Source organism: Narcine bancroftii, chromosome 12 (genome assembly GCF_036971445.1).
Source record: "Narcine bancroftii isolate sNarBan1 chromosome 12, sNarBan1.hap1, whole genome shotgun sequence".
In the NCBI taxonomy this organism is placed as follows: Eukaryota; Metazoa; Chordata; class Chondrichthyes; order Torpediniformes; family Narcinidae; genus Narcine; species Narcine bancroftii.
The window spans coordinates 100,213,755-100,239,121 of NC_091480.1; the positions used below are offsets into that span (position 1 = coordinate 100,213,755).

At 46.3% G+C, this 25,367-nt stretch overlaps 2 protein-coding genes across 8 annotated transcripts in view; one reads left to right on the forward strand and one right to left on the reverse strand.

Moving 5' to 3' along the window:
• Positions 1-25,367, reverse strand: part of ddx42 (DEAD (Asp-Glu-Ala-Asp) box helicase 42) — a 124,797-nt gene that overhangs the window by 30,291 nt on the left and 69,139 nt on the right. Inside the window, exon 19 of one of the 2 annotated variants that reach the window (XM_069905235.1) lies at positions 12,954-14,031. The exons of the other annotated variant lie outside the window; for it this stretch is intronic. Within the exon in view, the coding sequence (XP_069761336.1) occupies positions 14,002-14,031 (30 nt within the window). The 3' untranslated portion in view covers positions 12,954-14,001. Of the gene's footprint in view, positions 1-12,953; positions 14,032-25,367 lie in introns of those variants that run through there. 2 annotated transcript variants of the gene reach the window in all.
• On the forward strand, positions 1,740-24,337 carry LOC138746791 (parathyroid hormone/parathyroid hormone-related peptide receptor-like). Of its 6 annotated transcripts, none has more exons than XM_069905238.1 (13): positions 1,740-2,113; positions 3,976-4,086; positions 5,238-5,359; positions 6,182-6,276; positions 8,233-8,413; positions 8,892-9,045; positions 9,397-9,457; positions 11,410-11,476; positions 11,904-11,998; positions 12,306-12,447; positions 12,868-12,903; positions 18,632-18,673; positions 23,951-24,337. In XM_069905238.1, the coding sequence occupies exons 1-13, from the start codon at positions 2,041-2,043 to the stop codon at positions 24,272-24,274; spliced, it is 1,503 nt and encodes a 500-aa protein (XP_069761339.1). In that variant the 5' UTR covers positions 1,740-2,040; the 3' UTR covers positions 24,275-24,337. The 6 variants fall into 6 exon arrangements, with proteins under 6 accessions (XP_069761339.1, XP_069761340.1, XP_069761342.1 ...); XM_069905243.1 differs by lacking the exon at positions 1,740-2,113 and adding an exon at positions 2,760-3,025; XM_069905239.1 differs by lacking the exon at positions 12,868-12,903.

Here is a 25,367-nt window from a genome sequence, read left to right on the forward strand (position 1 = left end):
ATATCCCCCACTCTTAATTGAAAAAGCCTATCCACGTTGATTCTCTCTGTCCCTTTTAAAATCTTGAACACCTCCATCAAATCCCCCTTCAATCTTCTACGCTCCAGAGAAAAAAAGCCCCAGGCTGCTCAACCTTTCTCTGTAACTCAAACCCTGACATCTTGTCAAGATTCTCGTGAACCTTCTCTGCACTCTCTCTATTTTGTTTATATCCTTCCTATAATTTGGTGACCAAAACTGCACACGGTATTCCAAACTTGGCCTCACCAATGCTTTGTACAATTTCATCATAACATCCCAACTCTTGAATTCAATACTCCGATTTATGAAGGCCAACATTCCAAATCCCTTCTTCTCCACTCAATCTATCTGAGTATCAACTTTGAGGGTTACCACAACTCCTAAATCCCTTTGTTGCTCTGCACTCCTCAATTGTCTACCTTTCAATGTATATGACCTAGGTTGGAGTTTTATAAAGATGCTGGTCAAGAAGCTACGAACTCAGGCGTACCCCTTAGCCCACTAGTCTACTCATTATACACCCGTGACTGTGTGGCCAGGCCCAATTTCAATGGCATCTACAAGTTTGTTGATGACACCACAGTTGTCGGAAGAATCACAACCAGCAAGGAGGAAGCGTCCAGGAGGGAGATGGATCAGCTCATGAATGATCTAATGACAACAACCTTGCGCTCAACATCTGCAAAACCAAGGAGACGATTGTGGACTTCAGGAGGCAGTCAGGGGAACACGACCAAGTCCTCATCGAGGGCTCAGGAGTAAAGAGGGTCAAGAATTTCAAATTCCTGGGTGTTAATATCCCCGAGGATCTGTCCTGGAGCCTCCACATTGATGCCATCACAAAGAAGGATCACCAGTGGCTATAATTTGTGAAGTGTCTGAGGAGATTCTGTAAGTCACCAAAGACTCTCATAAACTTCTACAGGTGGACCGTGGAGAGCATTCTGGCTGGTTGCATCACTCCCTGGTATGGAGGCGCCAACTCTCAGGACAAGAGTAAACTCCAGACGGTTGTTAACTCAGCCTGTGACATTACAAGCACCAGACTTCACTCCATCGAGAACATCTACATGAGGCGGTGTCTTAAAAAAGCAGCCTCTATCCTCAAAGACCCCCACCACCCAGGCTATGCCCTCTTCATTCTGCTACCATCAGCCTAAAGACAAGCACTCAGCAGCACAAGGACAGCTTCTTCACCGCTTCCAGCAGATTCCTGAATGATCAATGAACTAAAGACACTGCCCTACTTTTCGTGCACTGTTATTTTTACAGTAATGTTGTAAGATGGTTATAATTGAACATTTGTACCATGATGCTCCTGCAAAACACTAAATTTTATGACTTGTTCATGACAATAAATCCTGATTCTGATGTAACCAATAGAAACATAAGATGACCAATGAAAAGGGTCTATAACAGGACTGATTTACCATAGCTTACAAAGAATACACTCACTCCTTTCCTCGAGCACACCGTGAAGTCAACTTTCTTTTTATTATTCACCGCAACTCCCCAAACACCACCCAGCGAAACTCCTCACCTTCTCATTGGCTCACTGCCACATGGGTGATCCTGACACCCTCTTTCCTCCTCCCGCATCAGAGATCCATCACCCATATACTGAAGTTTAACGCACCTGCACATGAGCACTGTTACCCCTGTGAGTCACATTGTTTACATCATCAGCGGTGGCTGGCACCACTCCCGACAAAGTTAAGTACATGACCACAACAGCAACCCCCCACCCCCAGCCTCCGAGCCATGCAAAGAGGGGACTGATTGGAACTGTCCCACTGTGGGATGATGCGGAGGGCTAACAGTGCAAGACAGGCAATGCATGGTCCGACTGGTAATGGTGCAGCTGGTCCTCTGACTTTATTCTGATGCAGACATGGACCGTCGATATACACCGACTTCAACTGTCAATGGAAACCATGTCAGCTTTTCCATTCCTGTTGATCACAAAAGTCTTCAGGTGGTCTTGTGAGACCTGAAAAGGACTGTCGTAAACGGGCTGAAATGTTTTATGAACATCATCACTCTGAAGGAACACGAGTTCGGTTCTGTAAATCATTCAGCACATACACCGCAGGTAATGCCTGCCGCATTAATCTCATGTTTTCTCAAAGGTGATCAATATAACTAGCCGGATCATAGAATATTGTGCCTGGACACAGGTTCACAAACTCGCCTGGGAAGGTTAACACAGAGCAGTGGTTCTCAACCACCTTCTTCCCACTCACATCCTACTATAAGTATTCCCTCTGCCATCGGTGCTCTGTGATTAGTAAGGGATTGTTTAATGTGGGATGTGAGTGGGAAGGGAAGGTTGAGAATCACTGCTCCAGACCCAATTGTTACTGAAATATTTTGCTTGAGAAAAATTGTCATTGGCCCATTTCCTTTAGAAATATGAAACCCTGCACATAACAAGCCAATTTGGTACGATTAAAACAGTGGTTTTCAACCTTTTTCTTTCCATCCACACGTCCCCTTAAGCAATCCATTATTAATCACAGATCACCAATGGCATAGGGAATACTTAAAGTGGTACGTGGAAAGAGAAAGGCTGAGAACCACAGACATAGAGCCATATAACTAGCTCTGCAGCTGAACATCCAAGATCAGCTTTAACAGCAGCTAAGATGATGCATCACAATATGTTGTCAATGCTGGTTTAATTTGTCGACGGAAACGCTCAATGAGGATGTTGGTAAGCTGTAGTGCGAATATGGGTATTACCCAGAAGATCAGTGAAGGCTCGGAACAACGCCGACTCGAACTGAGACCCTCGATCCATTGTTATAGTGACCAGAACACTGGAAGATGAACCCAACAATCTACAAAAGCCCTAGCGACCATTCCGCAGAGATGTCAGTGATAGGAATGCTCTCCTGCCACCTGGTAGTCTAGTCTTCAAACGTGAGCAGATAAGTTCATCCCTGAGATGGCAGAAACAGGCCTACTTGAACGTTCACCAGGCTTGTGAAGTCCCAATACAGAGGTTAGTGGGCAAAATGAAAGTGTGTTAGATTGGGATTAGATCCTGGCAGACACAGAGACATGACTCATGGACAGAAACAGAAGGAATAAATGTTTGACAGGCAGTGGGAGATTTGTGGAGTCCCAGGGATCTGGGCTGTTCTCTACCTATTGACAACATCAGGCAATGATTTGGGTGAGGGAACCACGTAGAATATTTCTCAGATACAGTCCTTCCTTATTCCCTCGTGACCAATTAACCCCGTGCATTTTGGAGGGGGGGAGGGGTAAATGGGGAAAATGTACAAACTCCTTGCAGACAGTGCCTGATTCGAACCCTGGTCACCAGCGCTGTAAGAATGTGGCACTAAACCCAATGCTAACTATGCTGCCCTTCCCACACGACTCATGATGTGAAACTGTGTGAGGTTGGAAATTCTGAAGATGAGACACAGGCTTCAAAGTGATTCCAATAAGTTGAGTGCATGGGCAAAGATGTGGCGGGTGGTGTTCAACAGGAATAAATGTGAAGTTGTCCAGACTGTGGGAAGAAATGAAGGGTAGAGGTTGGTGATGGTTTGGGAACATGGATGAATGGAGTGCACTGGATGCCTGTGTTCAACAGTCACTGAAAGCAGGTACATGGGCACAGGAAGCAGTTAAAAAGGCAAGGTGTATGGGGAGAATGTATACAGACATTCCCGGATTCAAACCCAGCTCACTGGCACTGTAACAGCGTTGTGCTAACCACGCCACCTATGCTGGCACAGATATTTTGATAGCTTTACTGCGGTGGAAGAGTCCACCCGATCTATTCTCCCGTGACTTTGTCCACTCTGTCTCGCCCCCTCTCTCCTCACACTGGACATGGCCAATCACCTCTTCACCACCCCAGTGCCCTGTTTTTTTTCCAGGTGTAACCCTCATTGTGTGCATCGGGGATCTCTGATTTTCCCTGCTATGTTTCTGCAGGAGCTGCCTGCCAGTCTGAGTGGGATGGCATCGTGTGTTGGCCCTGGGCCACAGCCAACCATAGCGTCGCCGTCTCCTGCCCTCAGTACATCCATGACTTCAACCACAAAGGTGACCAGTCACAGCCTCTCTGCCTCACAATGGACACGCGTGCACTCTCCCACAGAGGGTAACAACACGTACATGTTGGCCATTCTCACACTGAAGCACACAGTGCTCACACTACACTCTCAATGTTCACCAGTGGACTTGCTCACACTGGTCGTGATCTCACCAACCTCACAGCGATATACTCACACCATAGTACCACTGAACATTATGCACAGGAACAGGCCCTTCTAGTCTGTGCTGATCCAGTTTTCTGCCCAGTCCCACTGACCTGCATCTAGTCTGTAGCCTTCCATACCCTTCCCATCCATGAAACTGCCCGAATTCTTCATAAATGTTAAAATTGAGCCCACATTCACTGGCAGTTTGTTCCACACTCCCACCACTCTCTGTGAATGTTCCCTTTCAATGTTTCCCCTTTCACCCTTAACCCATGTCCTCTGGTTTGTATCTTACCTGCCCTCAGTGGAAAAAGCCAACATAGATTTACTCTGTTTATTCCCCTCATAATTTTAAATATACCTCTATCAAATCTCCCCTCATTCTTCTATGATCCAGGGAATAAAGACCTAATCTGTTTAACCTTGCCCCATAACTCAGTCCCTGAAGTCTGGGCAACATCCTTGGCAATCTTCTCTGCACTCTTTCAATCTTACTGATACCCTTCTTGAAGTTAGAACTGCACACAATGCTCCACATTTGGCCTCTCCAATGTCTTATACAATTTCAACATAACATCCCAACTCGTGCACTCGATACTTTGATTTATTCCAACTGTGCTCACATCATTGCCACACTTGCAATGCCCAGGCTGGTAACTTCCTTCCTGCTTCTAGTGATCACACTCACACCAGATCACACTTGTCACACTGACATTCTCATTCAGCTCACTTTCATGTTTCACATCAGTTCTCTCACTCATTTACACTCACTCTGTGCTCAGTCTGTGTATAATCCTTACCAACTCATCACAAACCCTTTACTCACCCTAAGATCTGTTCTAGATCTGTACATACTCGATCACACTCTGTGCTTGCTCTTGAGCATACTTGTACACTACCCTGCTCACTCTCTTGCTCTGAGCACAGTCTGTGTGAGTGCCGACTTGTGCATTGTGTAGCCTCTGCAGTAATACTGACGTCTCTCTTTGGCAGGACGTGCATATCGCCGGTGCAGTCGCCATGGTGATTGGGAGCTGGTGCCAAGCATGAACAGAACCTGGGCAAACTACACCGAGTGCACTCAGTTCCTGAGGGGTAGCCTGTGGCACCAGAAGGTGGAGAACTCCCCCCTCTGACTGACCAGAGCAGGGCAACTCCCAACCTCACCTCCCGATCATTAGGAGCACAACTCCTGACCACCCCCCCGACCGTGAGGTGGAAAATTCTCAACCCTCCCATCACAAATCGCGGCCCTCCCCTCGACCAGTGACGGACAACTCGCGACCCTCACAACCTGCGACGGATAACTCCCTACCCCTCGACCAGCAACAGACAACTCCTGACCCCCTCGACCCGTGATGGAGAACTTCTGACCCTCTCAACCTGCAACGGACAACTTCTGACCCCCTCAACCCGCGTTGGACAACTCCCAACCCCCTCGACCAGTGACAGACAAATCCCGACCCCTTTGACCCGTGACGGATAACTGCCAACCCCCTCGACCAGCAACAAACAACTCCCAACCCCCTCAACCCACATCAGACAACTCACAACCTCCTCGACCTGTGACAGACAACACCCGACCCCCTCAACCCATGATGGACAACTCCCGGACAATTCCCGACCCCCTTGACCAGTGATGGACTACTTCTGAACCCCTCAACCCACAACGGACAACTCTCTACAAGGAGGTACTAACTAAACCCCAGTCACTGGTGAACCCTTGGGTCATTGTGGCAGGAGTGTGGGGGTGGGGAATAGGTTATCATGGCTGGGGTTGGAATGAACCCACATCACACTGCTCCTGGATAGGATCTGTGTGTGTGGGAACCCCTGTCAGGCTGGGGGTGATGCTAAGGCGGGAGGTTCTGGGTCTCCCCACTGTCATGTGATGCTGCAGAACTAGATGTTGGACCATTTCCCTGTCCTCTCCTCAGGAAGTGTTTGAGCGCCTGAACCTGATGTACACGGTGGGCTATTCCATCTCACTGGCCTCGCTGCTGGCTGCCGTCGCCATACTCAGCTGCTTCAAGTGAGCAACCCGAGTCAGTATGTGGGAAGGGGATGGGTCACTGCCCCTCACCCGAGTCAGTATGTGGGGAGGGGATGGGTGGGTCACTGCCCCACACCTGAGTCAGTATGTGGGGAGTGGGTCACTGCCTCACACCCGAGTCAGTATGTGGGGAGGGGATGGGTGGGTCACTGCCTCACACCCGAGTCAGTATGTGGGAAGGGGGTAGATGGGTCACATCATTCTCTTCCTCAGCTGTGGAACCATGTCAAACCCCATGTATCTGGGGAGATGCGTGAGCTCTTGATCAGCTCAGAAACCCACTCATGGTCTGAGGCCATTCATCCCTTCCTCTCACCCCTTCTCACAAACCTTCATCCTCACTTCGAACTCCTTCCTGTAAAGAGGGGCCAGCATTGCACACAATTCTCCATATCCTCTCAACCACCTGCAGCTCCATGGCTTTGCCCTGACACCTTTCCTAAATGAAGGAACAGCATTCACTATCTTCCCTGAAGCATCATCGGCAGGGTAAGGAAGAAGAGGCGGGGAGTTTCCCAGGGCACAGGAGAGGCAAGTGGTTACACAGGGAGTAGGTGGTATCTGGGTAACTGCCAGAGGAGGTGTTGGAGATGATACCATCACTCATTGAAGGTTGGAGGAGTTGTGGACAGTGCTGAAGGCTTTGTGGGTGACAAAAGGATACTGTATAGACAGGATCCAGAGTTGGGTGGAGAAGTGGCAGACACAGTTCAATCTGGATAAGTGGGAGCTGATGCATTTTGGAAGGACAAACCAGAGTATAGGGTTACTTAGGAGTGTGGTGAACAGAGGGACCTTGGGGTTCAAATCCATACATCTCTCAAGGTCGCCACACAGGTTGATAGGATAGTTAAGAAGGCCAATGTGATGTAGGGCTTCATTAATAGGGCGATTGAGTTAGAGTAGAGAGGGAATCTCCTGTGAGACCACACTTGGAGTTTTGAGAGGGCGCAGAGGATATGTATCAGTATGTTGCCTGGATTGGAAAATAAATCTTATTTGGAGCATAGAAGGATGAGAGGAGACTTAATAGAGGTCTACAAGATTATGAGAGGTGTAGATAGGTGGACAGCCAGTGCCTTTTTCCCAGGGTAGGAATAGCAAACGCCAGAGGACATGTGTACAAAGTAAAAGGAGGGAGGTTTAGGAGAGACATCAGGGGTAGATTATTTTTTACACAGAGTTGTGGGTGCCTGGAATACCTTGCTGTGGTGGAGGCTGAAACATTAGGGACATTTAAGAGACTCTTAGGCACATTGGATGGAGGAAAAATAGAGGGTTCAGAGTAGGGTGGGTTTAGTACTTTTTTTGGTAGGACTATATGGGCTGGCACAACATCGAGGGCTGAAGGCCCTGTACTGGCTGTAGTTTTCTATGTTCTATGCATTCATAGGGCATTTACACCGAGACTTGGGTGGGAAGGCATGGAGATTGACCAGGCAGAGAAGGTGAATGCCGGCAATGGGCTGCCGGGGGAATGGATGGAGATGCATTGACAATAATTCAAAGTCATTTAGATAACAAGTGAGCCATTGAGGAATGGAGTTATGTGGACAATGTGCAGACAGAGGGTATCAGTTTAAATTGACCACGTCCCTTCGACCAGGAAAGAGAAAAATAAAGCTCAGCTGATCACTCCCCATCCTTGTATTAATAATAAATCTCAACACTCACCCAATCCCTCATAGTCGCCCTCAAGATAGTGCCCGACTGTCCCTGCCTCTGCTCTCATACAGCCTGTCCACAGTGACCTCAGGGGCTGCTACCTCCAATCCTTGTTTCGCTCACCAAGATGTTCCCCTGGCTCACTCCCCTCATGAGGGTTCACTGCACTGGGAGCAGGTTCCGATAGATAAGGGCAGTGGGAGGGGAGGGAAGGGGTGGTGGTTACTGTGGCATGGCCATCTGATCCTGTCACTTCCCATCCCACGTCAGGCGCCTGCACTGCACCAGAAATTACATCCACATGCACCTCTTCACCTCCTTCATGTGCCGAGCTGTCAGCATCTTCGTCAAGGACTCTGTCGTCTACTCTGACTCGGCAGTGGATGGGCCAGAGCTACGTGTTGAAGATTTAGTGGGTGATGCCTCACCTCTCCTCAGGGACAAGCAGTTTGTGAGTACACAGGCAGTACACTCCTATTAGAAAGCTGGAGGCCTCTGAGGGCTTTACATCCCATCGAGAGGATCCGGACATGTATCATGGACTGACTGAGGGTCTGTCTCTATGAACAGCACTGGAAAATAAGGGAGGACTTGGCTGCCTTACCTTGTGGAGGAGAAGTCCATGCCATGGTGCCAGGCTGTTCGGGCAGGGGAGAGTGATTCGATTGAGGCAGGGGTGGCGTGGAGAAAGGGTGGGGGTTGGTTTCAGGCAGGGATGGGGACAAGTTTCAGGCACAGGTGAAGACAAGATGGAGGTTGGTTGCAGGTACAGGTGGGGATGGCATGGGGGTGGGTTCCAGATACAGTTGGGGGGTGCAAGTGGCCTGAAGATCTGGCTTTGCAGCCACTGTTTTTGGGGCTTGGTGGGGAATGGTCTGGTGTCCCCGGGTCTGGGCAGGTCCTTATCTTGTAACTGTTCTCCCTCCCAGGCTGGATGTAAGGTGGTGGTGACCTTGTTCCTGTACTTTCTCGCTACCAATCACTACTGGATCCTAGTGGAGGGCCTTTACCTCCACAGCCTCATGTTCATGGCTTTCCTGTCTGACAAGAGGTATCTCTGGGCGTTGACGCTGATTGGCTGGGGTAAGGATTGTTTTTCTCTGATCAAGCAGTCAACAGGCTCGTGGACGTGAGGGTGTGGTTCCCAAATACAGGGTCACAGAAGAATTCAAGGGACTACATCCACTGCAAAGGGAGGCACTGGTTAGAGGGAGGGTCATGATGAGAGGCCTCCAGCCCTGGAGGAGTTGCCAAGGTGTGGATATACCTGGTGAGCAGGGAAGGAGGGTGGGGAGAGGGGGATATGCACTGTGTCTCACAAGGGCAAGATGAGCCTGTTGGAGACTGACAGGGCACGTTTAGGAACAGAGAGGTGAGTGTGGGGCTGGAACGTGGAAACCTGATCCTCAGGCATTTATTTGTCTTCTTGTTTAGGGATCCCGGCGCTGGTGGTGGCTACATGGGGAAGCACCAGAGCATCGCTGGCAGACACACAGTACGTATCCCTGTGCCCCCCCCCCCCCCCCAAGGGCTGAGCTAGTCAGGACACATGGCACAGTCCTACAGCTAAAGCAGCTCATCAGTGCTGGTCAGGGGCTAGTGGGCGGGGCCTGGAGTGGTGGGCAGGGGCAGTAACCTGGTTGGTGGGGATCCCAGTGGGCAGAGGGCCAGAATGACCTGGTGGGCAGGACTTGGTGACTCAGTGGGTGGGGCCTGGTGATCCAGTGGCGGGGTTCCCGGCTTCCACCATCATCCTCTGCTTTCCACCATGAAACCATTTTCTTTTCATTCTGCTGTCTCCCCTTGGATCCCACGTGATCTAACTTTCTAGAGCACCCTACTGTGAGTATCCCATCCTCTCATCAAACCCACGTCACCTCAAAAAACTCAATCAAGTTGGTAAGACCTGACCTGCCCCTCACAAAGCCAGGCTGATTGCCCCTAATCTAACCACCCCTTTCCAAATGCACCAAAATCCTATCCCTAAGTATCTTCTGCAAGTTTCCCCACCACTGATGTGAGGTTCAATGGGCTATATTCCCTTCATGAACAAAGGTACTGCATTTGCCACTCTCCAGTCCTCTGACACTGCCTGTATTGATCTTCATCAACGTCTCAGTGATCTTCTGTAACTGGAGATTTAGCCCATCAAAGACCCAACACCACCTTTTCTTGATCTCAGAATGCCCCAGCACAGGAGCAACCACCGTTTTATATTCTCCATCATCGTCCACGTCATCCCCTACTTACTTCTTCTGTCTCCAGGCATAACATCCCTCTTTGGTCATCAAGGGGTCCTATCCTCTCCCTCAGCATCCTCTTGCTTTTAATACAAGTATAACATGCCTTGGGATTAGGGGTGGCACAGTTGGTGTAGCAGGTAGTGCGATGCTGTTACAGCACCAAGACTGGGGTTCGATTCCCACGCTGTCTGTAAGGAGTCCTTTCTCTCAGGTGGGCTTGGCCCAAAATCTTCCATCCCCTCAGATCCTTTACTCACTGTCCTGCTTCCCAATTCCCAGCACCCTAGTTGGAACCCTCTTGAGCAGCACCAGTGCACCCTCCCATGAGGAGAGTCGTTCTCCTCCAGTTTTAGTGTAACCCATCTCTCCTGCCCTGGAAGAGAGCTCAATATCAGAAGCCCTCCCTCCTGCACCAGCTCCTAGACATGCATTAAACTGCACTCTCTATTTCTGGAGATGTCAATGGGAGGCAAGTGAGGAAGTCACTGGAACTCTGAAGGAGTTGTTGAGAACATCATAGCCTCAGATCCTTACTGAGATACATTTTACCCAGAGGGTGGTGGGTGGACAGAATTCACAGAGGGTATTGAGAATGAGCTGTCAGACACAACAGGGGCATTCACTAAGTTTCCGAGACACTTAAACATTTACAGAAATAGGGATAAGGGGCAAATGGGACTAACGTAGGAAGACACGTTGGTTGGCATGGAGAAGATGGGCCAAAGGGCCCGTTTCCATGCTGTAAAGTTCTCTGGCTAATGGAGTATGGATAATTCATGAATGTAAAACATTTCAGAACAGTCCAGGCCCTTCAGCCCATGATGATGTGCTGACCTACATAAACCGGAAGATTGGGCTACGGGCTTGTTTTACTGCTCTGTCTCTATGTTGACTTCCAGAACTTTCTGCCATTGACGATTGGCTGAAGGACTGAGGTCCCTCAGTCCTTCTGTACCCACCATTCCACATCCAAAGAAGAGTGAATCGATTGGGACGGTAGGGACATATGCCCTCATGGTACCTTGGCCCCATCCTGATTAACAACTGGGTATGATCAGCTGGCTGTTTGTGGGATCTTGCTATGCAGACACAGCTGTACAAAGAGTTGTGGGGAACAGCTGGATCCGTGTCAGCTGGACATTGGTGTCTGTTGAAGCTACTGCCTGACCATCTGGAATATTCTCTCCGCTTTTCCTCCTGTCAGGTGCTGGGACCTGAGTGCTGGAAATGTGAAGTGGATTTACCAAGTTCCTATTCTTGCTGCCATTGTGGTGAGTGATGGGTCCATGTGGGCAGCCAATGCCAAATCAGAGCATCATCTGGCAGGAGCACAACAACTCCACCCAGTGTAGTGACCGTCAGCAGCTAACGGGTACTCCCATCCTTGTAAGCCCCACAGCGTCTTCTCCCGAGCTTCACTGGGAGGATCTATTGGTCCTGATTGTAGGCTGGAATAGGACACAATGAGGACTGATTCCTACTGGGATGGGATTGACATCCACTGGTGCCAACTCCTGCTGGGATAGGAATCTGGTGTAGTCTCCTATTGGGAATGGGACATAGATCTATAGCTGTTGTTACATGCATGGGTCTGACTGCTGGGAGCTTTTGATTTCTGGTCCTGGGAGTTTTACCAACACCAGTCCAGAGCCATGGTCCAGGGAACTGTGGAACTATAACCGTTGCTGCTTTCTTCAGGTGAACTTCTTCCTCTTTGTGAACATTGTCCGTGTTTTGGCTTCAAAGCTGTGGGAGACAAATGCAGGAAAGCTGCGCCCTCGGCATCAATACAGGTGAGCCATGGTCAAGCAGTCTTCTGCCCATCAGTCCTGGGTTGAGTAAAGGTCATACAGCAGTGAAAGGCCATTCCGCCCATCATACCTGTGATGGTAAAAGACCATTGATCAAGGCCAATGACCATTGGCTGAGCACCAGTAACTGGTCATTTTGACAAAGGCCATGATCATTAGTGGGTACCGATGCCATCCCTGAACATTGACTATCACCTGGTCTTTATCAGGGAGTGATGTTAATGCCTGTACTCCCCACTCTGCCACCCGTGATCATCCTGACATTGACTCTGCTGTGCCTTTCCCACAGAAAGCTGTTGAAGTCGACCCTTGTCCTTATGCCACTGTTTGGCGTCCATTACGTGGTGTTCATGGCCATGCCGTACACTGATGTGTCTGGGACCCTTTGGCAGATCCAGATGCATTACGAGATGCTCTTCAACTCCTCTCAGGTAGGGTTGTCTTCCACACACACAGACATAGAGACACGTACACGTACACACACACATAGTGATATACTGATACTCACGTATTCACACAGAAATATCCAGATACTGGCCAATACTGACACTCACACTCAACACACATTCTTAGATACGTATTTGAATGGCCAAACACACATGCTCATACAAAGACACAAACAATTTCACTCTGAAATGGACTCACAATTAAGTGACAATCCTGTCTGGTTAATTGGATTGAGTTTTTCAGGAATGGGACAAGATTTGTCAATGGGGCAGTATAGCTAATGTAGTCTACATCAGGGAGACCATGAGAAGGTGCCACACGGAAGATTGGCCCTTTTTCTATTTATTTACTAATTTTAATTCAATTACTGTAAGTATATTGTAGTCTTTTTGTTGTTTTTGCAGTATTTTTTAAACAAAGTACCTGTTCGGCTGCAGCAGGTAAGAATTTTGGATCATCGGTACATGGTACAATGTGTATGACAATAAACTCGAGATCATTAAAAGAATTTATTGGCAAGATAGTGAACACATTTGTTGATTTTCCAAAACTCGCTGACCTTGTGAATGAGCCCCCAAGGGAAAAGGCAATTCTGGACAGTGCTGTGCAATGAGCCGGATTTGGGAGCTTAAGGTTAAGGAATCTTTAGGAGGCAGTGATCACATAATAATAGAAGCTGAAATTTGACACGTCGGTGTTACAGTTGAGTAAAGGTAACTACAGAGGTATGAGAGGATATGGCCAATGACATTGGAAGAGGACCCTAGCAGGGAAGATGGGGAAGCAGCAATAGCAGGAGCTTCTGGGAATGATTGGAAAGATGCAGGATCATTTCATCTGAAAGAGAAGAAACATTTTGAAGGGAAGGTGAGGCCAACGAGGGAAGTCGAAGACAGCAGAAAAGCAAGAGAGAGGACATGCGGTATTACAAAAATAAGTGGGAAACCAGAGGATTGGATAACTTTTAGAAAAGATGAAATATGAAGGTAAGCTAGCCAATAATATAAAAGAGGGCACCAAAAGTATTTTCAGATATATAAAGAGAGGCAAGAGTGGAAAATGACCCTGGAGAAGTGGGAATGGGGAACAAAGAAATGACGAATGAACTGAATAGATATTTTGCATCAGTCCTCACTGTGGATGACACCAATGACATACCATAAATTCGAATAGGGAAAAGACGTGAGTGGAGTCACTGATACAGAGAAGAAGGTGCTTGGGAAGCTGAAAGATTGGCTGATGGGCAGAAGACAGAGTGGGAATAAAGGGTGCATCTCCTGGCTGCCGGTGACTGGTGGCGTTTCATAGGGGTCAGTGTTTAGATAACAGGATTGATTGGCTTTGTGACCAAGTTTGTGGATATTACAAAGAGAGGTGGAGGAAGCATGGGGATTTGGACAGGTTGGGAGAATAGGTAAAAAAGGCCATGGAATACAGCTTAGGGTAGTATAAGGTCACACACTTTGGGAGAAGGAATAAAGACTGAATATTCTCAGAATTTAGAAACTGGAGGTCCAAAGGAACTTGAAAGTCTTTGTTCAGGATTCCCTAAGGTTAACTTGAATCATCTGTAAGGAAGACAAATACAATGTTAGCATTAATTTTGACAGGACTAGAATATCAAGGTTCCTTTTATTGTCATGTATTAATACATAAAAATGTAGAATACATGATTAACTTCATTTTTTGTCAGCCGTAAGGCGATCTAAGAGTTGCCATGAGCATTGAACATAAGAAATAGGAGCAGGAGTCGGCCATCCGTCCATCGAGCCTGCTCTGCCACAGTAAGATCAAGGCTGATCTGATCATTGACTCAACTCCACCTCCCTGCCTTTTCCCCATATCCCTTAATTCCTTTTTGATGTAAAAATCTAACTGAACCTTAAATGTGTTTAATGAAGTAGCCTCAACTGCTTCCCTGGGCAGAGAATTCCACTCTCTGGGAAAAAGTTTTTCCTCATTTCCATCTTAAATCTACTCCCCTGAATAATGAGGTTGTGTCCCCTGGTTCTGGACTCACCTACCAGTGAAAATTTTCTTGCTCTACCTTATCTATTCTTTTCATATTTTATATGTTTCTATAAGATCTCCTCTCATTCTTCTGAATTCAAATGAGTATAATCCCAGGTGATTTAGTCTCTCCTCGTAGGTCAACCCCCTCATCTCCAGGATCAACCTGGTGAACCTCAAGGCCAGAATATCCTTCCTCAAGTATGGAGGCCAGAACTGCGCACAGTTCTCCAGGTGCAGCCACACCAGTACAGTTGCAACATGACCTCCCAGATCTTGAATTCAATTCCTCTAGTGATGAAGGCCAATATTCCATTTCCCTTCTTCATAACCTGTTGTACCTGCAACCCAACTTTATGTGATTCATGCACAAGCCCTCCCAAGTCCTTCTGCATGACAGCATGCTGCAGTCTTTCCCTATTTAAATAATAATCTGTTCTTCTACTTTTTCCACCAAAGTGGATGACCTTGCATGTTGTACTCTATCTGCCAGACCTTTTCCCATTCACCTAACTTAACTATATCCTTCTGCAGCCTCTTCACATCTACTGTACAATTTGTTTTTTCCACTCAGTTTAGTATCATCTGCAAACTTGGCTCCACTACATTCAAACCTCTTCCACATCATCAGTGTAAATGATGAACAGCTGTGGGCCCAGCACCCACCCCTGCAGCCCCCCAACTTCCCACTGTCTGCCAATCAGAAAAACACCCATTTATCCTGACTCTCTGCCTCCTGTCAGTTAACCAATCCTCAATCCATGCCAATATACTTTCCCGACTCCATTCATCTAGATCTTATTGATAAGTCTCTTGTGTGGCACCTTATCAAACTCATTCTTGAAATCCAAATATACAACATCAACCTGTTCCCCTCCATCTACCGCACGCATTATTTCCTCAAAGAACTCCAGCAAGTTTTTCAAACAACCTGCTCTTTCTGAATCCATGTTGCATCTGGCTGATGGAACCCCTTGGTTCTAAATGTCTCGCTGTTTCAACCTTAATGACATCTTCAAGCATTTATCCGACTACAGACATTAAGCTAACTGGTCGATAGTTACCCATCTTCTGCCTACATCCCTTTTTAAAAGGTAGCGTGACATTTGCTGTCTTCCAATCTGCCGGGATATACCCAGAATCCAAAGATTTTTGGTAAATGACGACCAACGCATCAAGTATAATTCCCACCATTTCCCTCAGTACCCTGGGATGCGTCCCATCAGGACCAGGTTATTTGTCCACTTCAGTCCCATTAGTTTCATCACTATCTCTTTTGTAACATTTATTTTATTGAGGCCTTCGCATCCCTATCACCACCCTTCGTCATGCTGGGCGTGTCTTCCGCTGTGAAGACTGACACAATATCTGTTCAATGCCTCAGCCATTTCCTCATTACTCAATATCAATCTTCTTTTCTCATCTTCCAAGGGACCTACATTGACTCTGGCCACCCTCTTCTGTTTTATATATTTATACATTTTTTTTGCTATGTTTTTATATTTTATGCTAATTTACCTTCATAATCCTCAGGTCACTGGCGCTGTAAAGGCATTGTGTCAACCATTATGTTAACCATGTGGATAAAATAGTAATGAGGGAAAGAGAAGGGCCCCTTAAAGATATCCTCCTATGGAAGGATGGTGAAAGACATGAAGGCTTGGGAACTCAAGGAAGTAAATAGCAATGTAGTGAAGAGAGGGCACAATACAGGAGGTGGAGCTGGATGTCTCTGTTTTACGTAAGGAATCCCCACGACCTGAACAAATGTATCCCGGGACATTGTAGGAACCTAGGGAAGAGACTGTTGGAGCCCTAGCAGAGATGTTTGTGTCACTGGTGAACACGGGTGAGGTGTCAGAAGATTGGAGGGTGGCATATGTTTTGCCTTTATTTATCAAGGCTGCAAGGACAAGCCAGCAAATCACTGTCTGATAAGTGGATGGGTTACTGGAGGGGATTCTGAGGGACAGGATCACCCCTCAGCCCAACCTTCCCACAGTGACCAAAATGTCCAACCAACATGAGTCCTTCCTGCTTACCTGATACCTTCCAAACCCATCCTCTCCATGTATCCATCCAATTTTTTCTTACTTTCCAATGGTACCTGCCTCAACCACCTCCTCCATACATCCACCACCCTCTGTGTAAAAGCACATTACCTCCAAGCTCCTATTAAATCTCTCCACCCTCACCTTAAGTCCTCTGGTTACCGATACCCCTACTCTGGGCAAGACTCTATGCATTTACCTGATCTATTCCTCTCATGATTTTGTATCCCTCAGTGAGATCACCTCTTATCCTCCAGCGCACTAGGGAATAAAGCCCCAGCCCACTCAACCTCTCCCTGTGGCTCTGGGCATCCTGGTAAATGTTCTCTGCAATCTCTCCAGCTTGTCATTTTTCTTGCAGCAGTGACCGAAACTGAACAATGCACTCCAAATGGGGCCGTACCAACATTTTATACAACTGTTTTTTGACCACCCTATCTGTCCATGATGCCTCTTTCAATGTGCCCACAATCTTAGATTCCCTCTACAACCCAGATCCCTATGGTGGCTTGATGTTTCTTAGTGAAGTCCTGTTCAAGGGGTAAGTAAGAGGAGATGTGAGAACTTATGACAATTATGCTATGTACATTTGGATTCACTGTGTATCCTTAGATAATGAGCTCCCAGCTATGATCTTCTTTCAGCCACGATTCAATGATGCCCACAATGTTTTATACCTGCCGAGTTTCAGTTGCTCTTATGTGTGCATTAGACCTTCAGTCCTGTATTCATCACCTACCCCAATTTTGTCTCCATGGTACCACGTTTAATGATTAATGTCTGCAATTTTGCCTCTCAACTGCCTGTCCCTCCTCAATCACTGCACAGTTGCATCTACTTGTGTATCACCTATCCTCTCACTCCGACTCCTATCCCTGTCAAACTAGTTGAAACCCTGCCCAACAGCTCCAGCAAACCACCAGGATATCGGTCCCCTCAAGTTCAGATGTATCTGTTTTTTTGAACATATCGTTCATTCCCCAGAATGATCCAGAAACCCAAAACCCTGCTCCCTGCACCAATTATAGAGCCATGCATTCATCTGCCCCATCATCCTGTTCTTACTCTCACTGGCACATGGCACAGGCAACAAATCTGATACTGCCCTTGAGGTCCTGTTTTTCAGCTCCCTGTATTCTCTCTTCAGGACCTCGTCCCTTTTACTACCTATGTCGTTGATATCAATATGTACCCTGACTTCTGACTGCTTACCCTCCCTTTTCAGAATGCCATAGACCTGATCTGAGACATCCCTTACCCTGGCACCTGAGAGATAACAAACCATCTGGGTATCTCTCTCACACCCTCAAATCTTGTCTTCTCTTCTTACGATCAAATCCCCTATTACTACCACTCCCCTTTTCTCCCTCCTTCCCTCTGAGCCACAGGGTCAGGCTCAGAGTCAGATACCCAGTCACTGCAGCTTTCTCTCAGTAGGTCATTCCCCCCCCCCCCCATCCCCAACAGTGATGTACGTATTATTGAGGGGAACAGCCACAGGGGTGCCCTGCATTACCTGCCTGCTTGCTTTTGCTTTCCATCTCCTGAATCACCCAGCTTCCTGCCTCCTCGTAGCTCACATCCGTGAACTCCTCATTCTCCCATCCGAGCAGAAGGTCATCCTGGATATATTTCAGGCAACGTGCTGGTGGGTATCATTCACTCACCAAATACCAGCAATGACCATCTCCAATGAGAGGAGGCTCCCATGTTTCCCAAAGGCCTTCAAAGACATTGACGCTGCGATCAGAGGATAACGCATTGAGGGCCTTGAAGTGTCAGTCGGATGAAGCAGATGAACAAAGCATAGTTGGAGGGGATAACAACCAGATGTATTGTGATTGGCAAAAGGACTGCCAGTAGTCAGGTGAGGAAAAGCCTTCTGTACATTGAGTTTGGAGTGCTGAGCTTGAGGCATGGTGGATAAATATTTTAGATTTGGCCTTGCATATGCAATTCAATGAAGAAAAAGTTGTGACATGGAGACAGGAAGTTGAATAAACTAAATTGTTCCCTGAAAGAGAAGAGAATGCAGGTGTTGGTCAGTGACCTCTTCTTGGATCTTCTGTTTCTGAGATGAAACTAATTTTACTTTTTCCCCAAACAGGGCTTTTTTGTTGCATTCATCTACTGCTTCTGCAATGGTGAGGTAAGCTACTAGACCAACTGAAAAGAAACTTCACCCCAGAACTCTCATGCTCTGGATTTGGAAATCTCGTAATTTTGTTTTCATGTGCCATCCCTTGATTTGTGTACCCTCCTCCAGTTCTGAAACCTTCTGGTCTGCAATCTCCCCACCATTGTACAACTAACCTTTCCACAGTTCTCCACTGAAATTCCTTCCTCCAGAATTCCAACCTCTCCACCTCCTCTTTGACTACACGGAGGAACTTGTGTTGAGCTTCACCAAGAATTTGTTTCTCTGTCCAGGCTCCATTCTCATCTCCTGATGTAATATATGTAATATCATCCTCAGGCTCAGAGTCAAGGTTTTGTTTGGTGTTCACTTTCTGAAGGACTGAGATATTACACCATGTAAAGCACAGAGAAAATGGGGCAGGAGAAACTCCACAATGCCATTCCTGCTTTCTCTCCAGACCCTAGATTCCTTTAGCCAATAGGACTACATCCAACTCCTCTTTGAACGTGTTCAGTGAACTGGCCTCGACCACATTCTGTGGAGGAGAGTTCTACAAGTTTACAACTCTGAGTGAGGTTTCTCCTCATCTCAATCCTCAATAGCTTCCCCTTTACCTGTAAACTCTTGACTCATCCCTAAATCTTCTAAATCCCAGTGAGAATAATTCTGGTCTGTGCAATCTTTCTTTATCCATCAGCCCTGTCACCCCAGAAATCATTCTGGTGCACCCCAATAGCAAGAATGTCCTTCCTCAGATCAAAGCTGTACATATTACTTCAGGTACAGTCTCACTAAGTAAGGCCCCATACAAATGCAGTCAGACCTCCCTACTTCTACATTCAAAACCTCTCACTGGAAAGGGTACTGGGAGGTCCAAAACAAGGGTCTATAGGTAAAGGGGAAGCCAGTGAGGATTGAGATGAGAAACTTCACTGCCTGTAATACTTGCATTCCCACCTTCACTGACTGAATTCCTTTATCTACATCATCAATGTAAATGCTTGGTGGTGGGGGCAGCATGGGGAGGGGTCCCACCACTGAACTGGTCGTAGTCCAGCCAGCCAATTTATTCCCACTCTGCTTCCTGCCTGCCAACCAGTTTTCCACCCACATCAGTCCATTACTGACCATAACATGCTCTATAATTTTCCACACTAATCTCTTATCAAAAGCCCTTTGAAAGTCGAAATACACCACATCAACTGGTTCACCATTGTCCACTCGACTGGTTACATCCTCAAAATATTTTAGAAAATGTGTCGTGTGAGTTCCTTTTATGCGTCCACACGTTCCTGGATGAACCCCGTCATTGGTCTCCAAATGCACGGAAATTACATCCGTCATAATGGACTCCAGCGTTTTCCCTCCCCCTGAACTCAGGCGAACAGAACAATAATTCCCTGGTTTCCCTCTCCCTCTTTTGTGCAAAGTAGCATCATATTAGCATATTCCTCCAATCCTAGGAACTGGCCCAGTGTGGAGAAGGTCGCAAGATAATTCCCCATCACCATCATTTCCAAGGCCACCTCCTTGAGCACTCTGGGACAGACTGTTGGGACCTAGGGATTTATGGACTTTCAATGCCATCAATTTACTTACAATTTCATGGCCGCTAACAATTTCCGCCAATTCCTCCTCTACGTTGGTTCCTCAAACCTGGGGTATTCTCAGAATGTTATGTGTATCACCCATAATAAGAATCAAAGAATCTATTCCATTGCTACACCATTTCCTTGTTCCCCGTATTGACTCCCTGTGATTCGGACTGAGAGGGACTAACTTTTGTTTCAACTCGTCTCTTTCTCTTTATATTTTGCAGCCATTTTATTATGTTCCCTCGAACTCTAATAAGAAATTTTGTCCTCTGCTGAATTCCAAATTTCTCCCAGTCCTCAGCTTTGCTTTGCCATTTTATATGTTCCTTCTTTGGTTAATGCTATCCCCAATTTCCCAGATTTATTTTTATGGCAAACATGGACATACAGTTTTGAAGTTCCTCCAGACCTGTCATTGTCTATCTCCCACCAAGTGCACCTTGCCAGCGATCCCAGCCAAGTCACTCCTTGCATCAGCTGGCTTATCTTTCTTTCAATTTCCCAAGTCTCAAATTAAGTGTCACTGTCCACCCAATGAAAAAAAATCCATCATGTTGTGATCACACTTTCCCAAGGGGGCTAGTTAATCCTGCTTCATTGCACAATGCCCAGTCTAGGATTATCTGTTCCCTACTTCTTTCCTTTATCCCTTACATAGTGCAGGAAAAGTGCTCGATGAACACAAGTTGTGGCACAGGAGCATTTCACTGAGGGAATGATGCCTCACTCCTGAAGTGCCAGTCAGAAACTAATTGTGACAGGCTGCGTGTTGTGACACTAACACACCCTAACTGTATTTAGGGACCGTGGTTTCATTTTAATGAGAAATTCTTGTCAGAATGTTCTGGAAATACTCAGTGGACCAGACAGCATCTGCAGAGAGAAACAAAGTTAATATTTCAGGTCAAAGACCAAGTAAAAGATGATTAGGTTTTAAGATGAAGAAAAGGGGAAATGCTTTGAGAGAAAAAAGGAACGGTGAAAATTTGGAAAGCATTGACAGAAAGATTGGTAGAACAGAATGATCAAGGGGGTCAATGAGTTAAGTGAAGTCATTCCAGAAGGGATGTCAATGGCAGAAGCAAAATCATGATCTGAAATTATAAAAATGTCAGTGCATGCTGGAGACAGAATTGTGCTGAAAGGCTGAGACCATTTGCATATTCTCTCAAAACCTCACTCATTCAAACCAGAAAATATCTCCTTTACCATGTTTACAATCTTCTGAAGGGGATGTAATCAGACCTCTTGAAAATTCAGACATACCATACATGATGCTTCATTCATTTGCCAATGTCATTCTCAAAGTACTCTTTTGGATTTATCAAACTTGATTTCTCTTTCCTTGCTCTTCGATGTCATTTCTTCTTTTGACCCATAAAAATATTAGTTCAGTATTTCAATCTTTTAATTCTTCCCCACTTTATTTAGTTCTATTTCTGCTTCCAAGCAAATTAGTTTTGCCATTTTGTTGAAATTTTGAAAAAATTGGGCAGCTCTGTAACAGACTATTTTGGGTCATAAGACTGTACCAGCCAATTAACCTACTCCCCCTGTACGTTTTGTGAATGTGTTGAAAAATGTTCAGTCTTTCACACATTTCTTGTTTTATTGATGGAGGAAGAGCTGTAGACGTATATGTGGATTTCACCAAGGCATTCAGTAAGGTTCGGAAAGGGTTAGATTGTGTGGGATCCAAGGTGAGACAGCAGAATGGAGAGGAACTTGGCTTCATGGGAGAAAGCAGAGGGTGATGGTGGAAGATTTTTACACTTGATCTTAGCCAAAAGACCAAGAAGCAATGCGGAGGAAGATTGATTACGGACTGGAGGTCTGTGACTAGAGTTGTGTCGCAGGGTTCAGTGCTGGGTCCATTGCAGTTTGTCATATGAATATAAATGACTCAGATGAAAACGTACATGGTATTAACAGCAAGTTCGTAAATGACACTGAATTGTCTGGTATTGTAGAGTGAAGACAGTTGCCAACAGCTACAGCAGGATCTTGATTAGTTGGGCAGGTGGGCAGAGGAATTTAATACTTACATGAAGAACAGACGGATGATGAAAGTGAAAAGATCGGGCTGCTTCTCACCAGGATAAAGGAGGCAACATATGCCTGAGAGCAGAGAGGTCCTAAATGACTATCATTGGGGAGAGGGACCTTGGTCAGTGTAGAAGAGGCTTGTGTGTTGGACCATATTGAGATTAAGAAAGAGGAATAGTTGGGCATTCTTAAAAACATTAAGATTGCTAAATCCCTGGGACCAGACGAAGTATACCCCAGGTTACTACAAGAAATGAGGGAAAAAATTGCAATAATCTTTGCATCTTCCCTAGCCACAGGGAAGCTACCAGAGGATTGAAGAATGGTAAATGTGGTCCCCTTGTTTAAAAGGTAATAGGGAGATCCTGGGAATTATAGACCAGTGAGTCCACCTTCTTCAGAAAATGAGGCTTTCCCTTTACTGCAATCAACTCAACCCTCATCCACATACATTTCCCACACATCTGCCTTGGCCCCTTCTGCTCCAAGACACGATTTCCCATGTCCTCACCTACCACCCCACCAACCTTCGTATCCAACATATTATTCCCCAAAATTTCTGCTACCTATGTGATCCCACCACTAGACACATCCTCTCCTCTTCTGCTGTTGTCCTGATGACATCATAACCAGTTTCCCCTTCAAAGAGTCAGCTTTACCTTGATCACCCTTCACCAGAACCCAGGAAACTTCACAATCCCACTCTAACCTGATTAGTTGTTCACACACCATGATATCAGTGTCCTTCATCTCTCCAATCCATTCCTTTCCAATGTGGTCACCACATCCTTACCCCTTCCGTGACCACCTTGTCATTCCCCACCACTCTTTACCAAGGACATCTCAATGCACTGGCTCTTTGTAGATCATTGCCCAATAAAAGATCATCATAACCCCTCCACAAGGTCATCGCATCTTGGTCACCTCTTTATATTCACCTGTTTCTCTTTCACAGTGACATCAGAACACATTGCTCCTTCATGTTGACCCCATCAAGCAAATCATTTCAAACTGACACCAGTTTCCCCATGAGAATGAGATCAGACCTCTGCCACGATGACATCATAACCCTGTTCTCCCATTTTGATAAAAATATGTCTCATGACTACCCACAAATTGGAGGAACATCACCTCATCTTCTATCTGGGCACCCTCCAACCAGATGGCATGAATATCGACTTCTCTGGCTTTCGTTTAAACCCCACCCCCCCAACTTCTCCCATCACCTTCCCCCAGCTCTGTCTCTCTTTTCCCCATCTCCTTTCACACAGACATGATCAATTCTCACCTCTCCCTTGATCATACCCAGTGGGAACCGTCTGAATTCTGAGATTTCCAGTCTTTTGTTCATTCCTTGAGGGAGGGCTCAGCCAAAAACATTGGCAATATATCTTTGTCTCCTATGGATGCTGAAATATTGAATTTCTCCAGCATTTCATGTTTTTACTACAATCGTCTGAAGACTTTTGTGTTTCACTCCCATTGTGATACATCATTGTTGAGCCTTCCCCTCCACATTGGCACCATCAGTGTGGTTTGATTCCCCAAATCTTTTTCTCCACAGGCACTATCTGATCCGCTGAATACTTCCAGTATTTGAAATCACTACTCTTTAACTGGAAATTTTGTTCTGGGCTCCCTGCAGGTTCAGGGAGAGATAAAGAAGACCTGGTTGAGACGGAACGTACGGCTGAATTTGAAGCAGCGGACACGAACGGGCATTAGTTGGCCTTATGGGGTTGTGGCCTCGCACGTGACCAACAGCGTCAGCAGCACCAATGCCGCACGAACGCATACCAACACCAGGCAATGTGCACTGGCTCATCACTCCTTCCTCAAACTGCCCGGCCACTCTGCCAGCACTGCGCCCTCAGACATGTGCCTCCCTTCTGCCAGCCCGGTCGGCAGCGAGAGGAAGGTGGAGAGCAGAGAGCCCCCACTAAACCACCAGTGGGAAACAGTCCTGTGAACAGAACGGTGCACTCATCCTTTCACCCTCTCTTCGCTGAATAAAAGGAACATTGTATTTCCAGCAGTGGTGTTGTCCTGTTGAAACAGATTGTATTGGGAGATGCCACGTGATGCCGTAGGATCAACACATAGGCTCCTGACTCCATTGGAAAATTAGTTTAAAAAGTTCTAAGTTCTAAAAATATTTTAAAAATACATTTAAACCTCTTTATTCTTAGAATGCCTCCATAAAAAGAAAAAGTAATGCAATGAGTCTGGAACCCAACGGTGTGAGACCTACCTCAATGATGAAGCAGGGACCTAGATTTCGTGCTGCCTCCCGATCTTGTGATTCTTTGGAGGGGACTTCAGCTGGTGTCCCTCATCCATTATAACGAAGAGATGGCATTGGTGAGGAACCAGGAAGTGAATCGTACATGAACGAGAAATCTTGCACGCGCGGTGCAACCAAGCCTAAAGTGTTACTGGGAGAGCAGCAAGTGCTTGTTGAAAAGTTGGGGAAGAATACAGGAAGAGGAGGTAATTGAAAAAATTAAAATTACTCCACAGACTAAAAGTGAAGTTATAATGATAATGCAGCACAGAATGAAAGGGGAAATTAGAAGGATTGAAGGTTTTGAAGAGTGAAACTAGAGAAATGAAAGCAGAAACTAATTTGATGTAAATAAAATTAAGTTGGAGAAAATGGAGGAAACTACTGCAAGAGTGCAGGATGATGTACAGCTTGTTGAAGACAGGGTATCTAACGAGGAAATACACCTGGTTTAATTACGGTAAATGAAAAGCTTTCAGATAGAGGATGTTTTGGAGAATTTTAGTAGAAAAAACAATATTTAGGCCTCTCAGAAGGAATAGAAGGTACAGAGATGAGGTTCGCTTCTTTCAAGGTTGGAGTCCTAAAGCTTTGGAAGAGGGGAATTTTGAAAATGTAATTGAAATTGAGAGAGCCCATAGGACTCTGAGGCCAAAACTTCTCCCTAATCAAAAACCCCATTCTATATTAATAAACATTTTGTGCTATCAAGATAGAGAGAAAATTTTAAGTCTTGCTGTGAAAGGAGCGAGGGAACAACAAGGTCCTCTGTTCTGGG